A 2,112-nucleotide genomic window follows, 5' to 3' on the forward strand; every position below is an offset into this window, starting at 1 on the left:
TGTAATATTAAAGACATATACAGGTAAGCGATCACAGTAAGCCATTAGATGCAGCAGTAGGACCAGCCTTCCTGAGCTAAAAAAGATAAGCATCTCATTACAAATATACATACATAAGAGAAACAGTAGGAGACAGAAATTAGATTTCTAAGAACACATTCTCCCATCTCATGGTAAGAGGCCTGTCTCTTCCTGATGGCAGCTGCTCTCCATTCCAGTGTGCCTATTGTGCGCTCAGATCCACACATAGCAGCAGATTTTGTAGGAGTTATAAATAGAAGGTTCATTCCATTTCTTTTATTGTATGTTCTGGCTGCCGCTCTTGTACAATCGTATTATACACCATTGTTATCGTGGTCCGGTTTTGATTTGCCTGCCAGGAGATGAGGGTTTTAGGAAACTAGAACCCCCTTCCCCCCCCTGTGTATGGAAACAGTTCAGAGTGAAGTGCCAAGGTTAATGAGTGGATGACAGTAAATTACTGTAATTGTGGCAATCGGAGCAGCAGAGTATTAGGCAGCAATGAGTACATGGTCATAGATTGTGTGGTCATAGACTAGAATGACCATTTTCTTGGGTTAGTATTGCTATAAATCTATTTGTCTCAGCACCTTGTTAACGTTTCTGATCAATGAAGCATTATATCTCCAAATAGTTTTATCCTCAATTAAAGATGTATCAGATAAGTTCTGACGAGGCTCTCTGCAATGGTAAAGCAGGGCTGTTTCCACAGAGACTTCTATAAAACCTCCAACAGAATTTAAAACAGAGTGTACAGATATCTGCATTACCTTCCTAGGATCCACAATCATTTTTTCACTATATATATATTTTGGTCCGCGTGGTTCATAGTGAATGTGCTGCAGTATATTGGTCCCCGGCAAACTCTTCCAAGATGAAATGTTGGAGAAGTTTCCATCAGTGGTGACGGTTTGAGGGAACACATAATTTTCAAATAGGAAAACCCCAACTCCCGGGTTCTGTTGCTGGAGACTTTCCATCAGGCTGTCCCATGTCTGGTGTTTGATTGGCAGAATTATTTCATCGATATCATTAAGCAGCACAAACTTACTCCGGTACATGTTCCGATAGATACAGTCATTGAGTGCTGTCACTTGACCATAATACCCAATATCCTTGGCATCCATAAAATAGTTCCATTTTGGAGACGTTCTCAGGTACTGCTGAATTGGCCATGGTATCACCTCTACAATACCTTCCGCAATGTAGTACTGAATGACTTTTTCCACCTGTGGGCTGCAGTTATTAAGGTAGATCATGACCCGTTGAGCCCCCAGTATCCGGTACATCTCCATGGTCTGTATGAACTGTAAGACGTTACTGTAATTCCCAAACATGGTGGAAATGCAGACCGTGAAGTTGGCGGAAAACGGTCTCATGTCCTGATTTTGTATTTGGAACAAGGGTAATTCGGTCATGTTTCCTGTAGGAGACGTATGGACAGATAGGTACTTGGCATAGCAGCCTGGTGGTTCCATACAGACAAGGTTCGTTGCGCCATAGGGAAAGCCGAACCGATGACGCAGTATGTCTATTTGGGCCTGGGAGACCATAACATATTTGTTTATGGTACAACAAAACCAGCAGTATAGCTCCTTTACCTCTTTATGGTGAATAATGCTGAGGATACGGACTGCGCGTTTATCTTGAATTCTGTGTTCGAAATATGGAGCTATGATAAATGTCCGGTTGTCTCGCAGTGGGGTAATAGTATCAGTGGTCAGTCTACGATCACAGCAGGTACACGGAGGTCTCCAGTGATCCAGTGGAAGGTTCAAAGGGTTAGTAAAATATCCCAGTAGAAAGGCGACAGTCAGTAAGACTGACACGTGCATTAGGTTCTTCCTTGTGATTCCGGCCATTGTATCAGGAAATGGGTAACTAGGGGAGAAACACAGGAAAACACGTGAGACGCAAAGTGATAAATGTATATAACGGGCAGAGAATTAGGACTCAGCTTTCCATGCCTATTTTATGCTCAGCCAGTAGGTGGCGCCACATACTACTGTTACCAGCGGACACATAAGAGCCAACCATGCTTAAGATGGTAACAGATAGTGGAAGTTGGGACTGGGGGGGATGGGCTGACTG

General features: G+C 43.1%; 1 protein-coding gene across 1 annotated transcript; it reads right to left on the minus strand.

Moving 5' to 3' along the window:
• Window positions 1–495: 495 nt before the first annotated feature.
• Window positions 496–1,882, minus strand: LOC134947409 (beta-1,4-galactosyltransferase galt-1-like). Its single transcript, XM_063935513.1, has one exon. The coding sequence runs from the start codon at window positions 1,854–1,856 to the stop codon at window positions 588–590; it is 1,269 nt and encodes a 422-aa protein (XP_063791583.1). The 5' UTR covers window positions 1,857–1,882; the 3' UTR covers window positions 496–587.
• Window positions 1,883–2,112: the final 230 nt, after the last annotated feature.

This window comes from Pseudophryne corroboree, chromosome 8 (assembly GCF_028390025.1).
Source record: "Pseudophryne corroboree isolate aPseCor3 chromosome 8, aPseCor3.hap2, whole genome shotgun sequence".
NCBI lineage: Eukaryota > Metazoa > Chordata > Amphibia > Anura > Myobatrachidae > Pseudophryne > Pseudophryne corroboree.

What these genes read in the sequence shown, in the direction of transcription:
- LOC134947409 (XM_063935513.1), bottom strand. Translation starts at nt 1,856, where the DNA reads ATGCACGTGTCAGTCTTACTGACTGTCGCCTTTCTACTGGGATATTTT.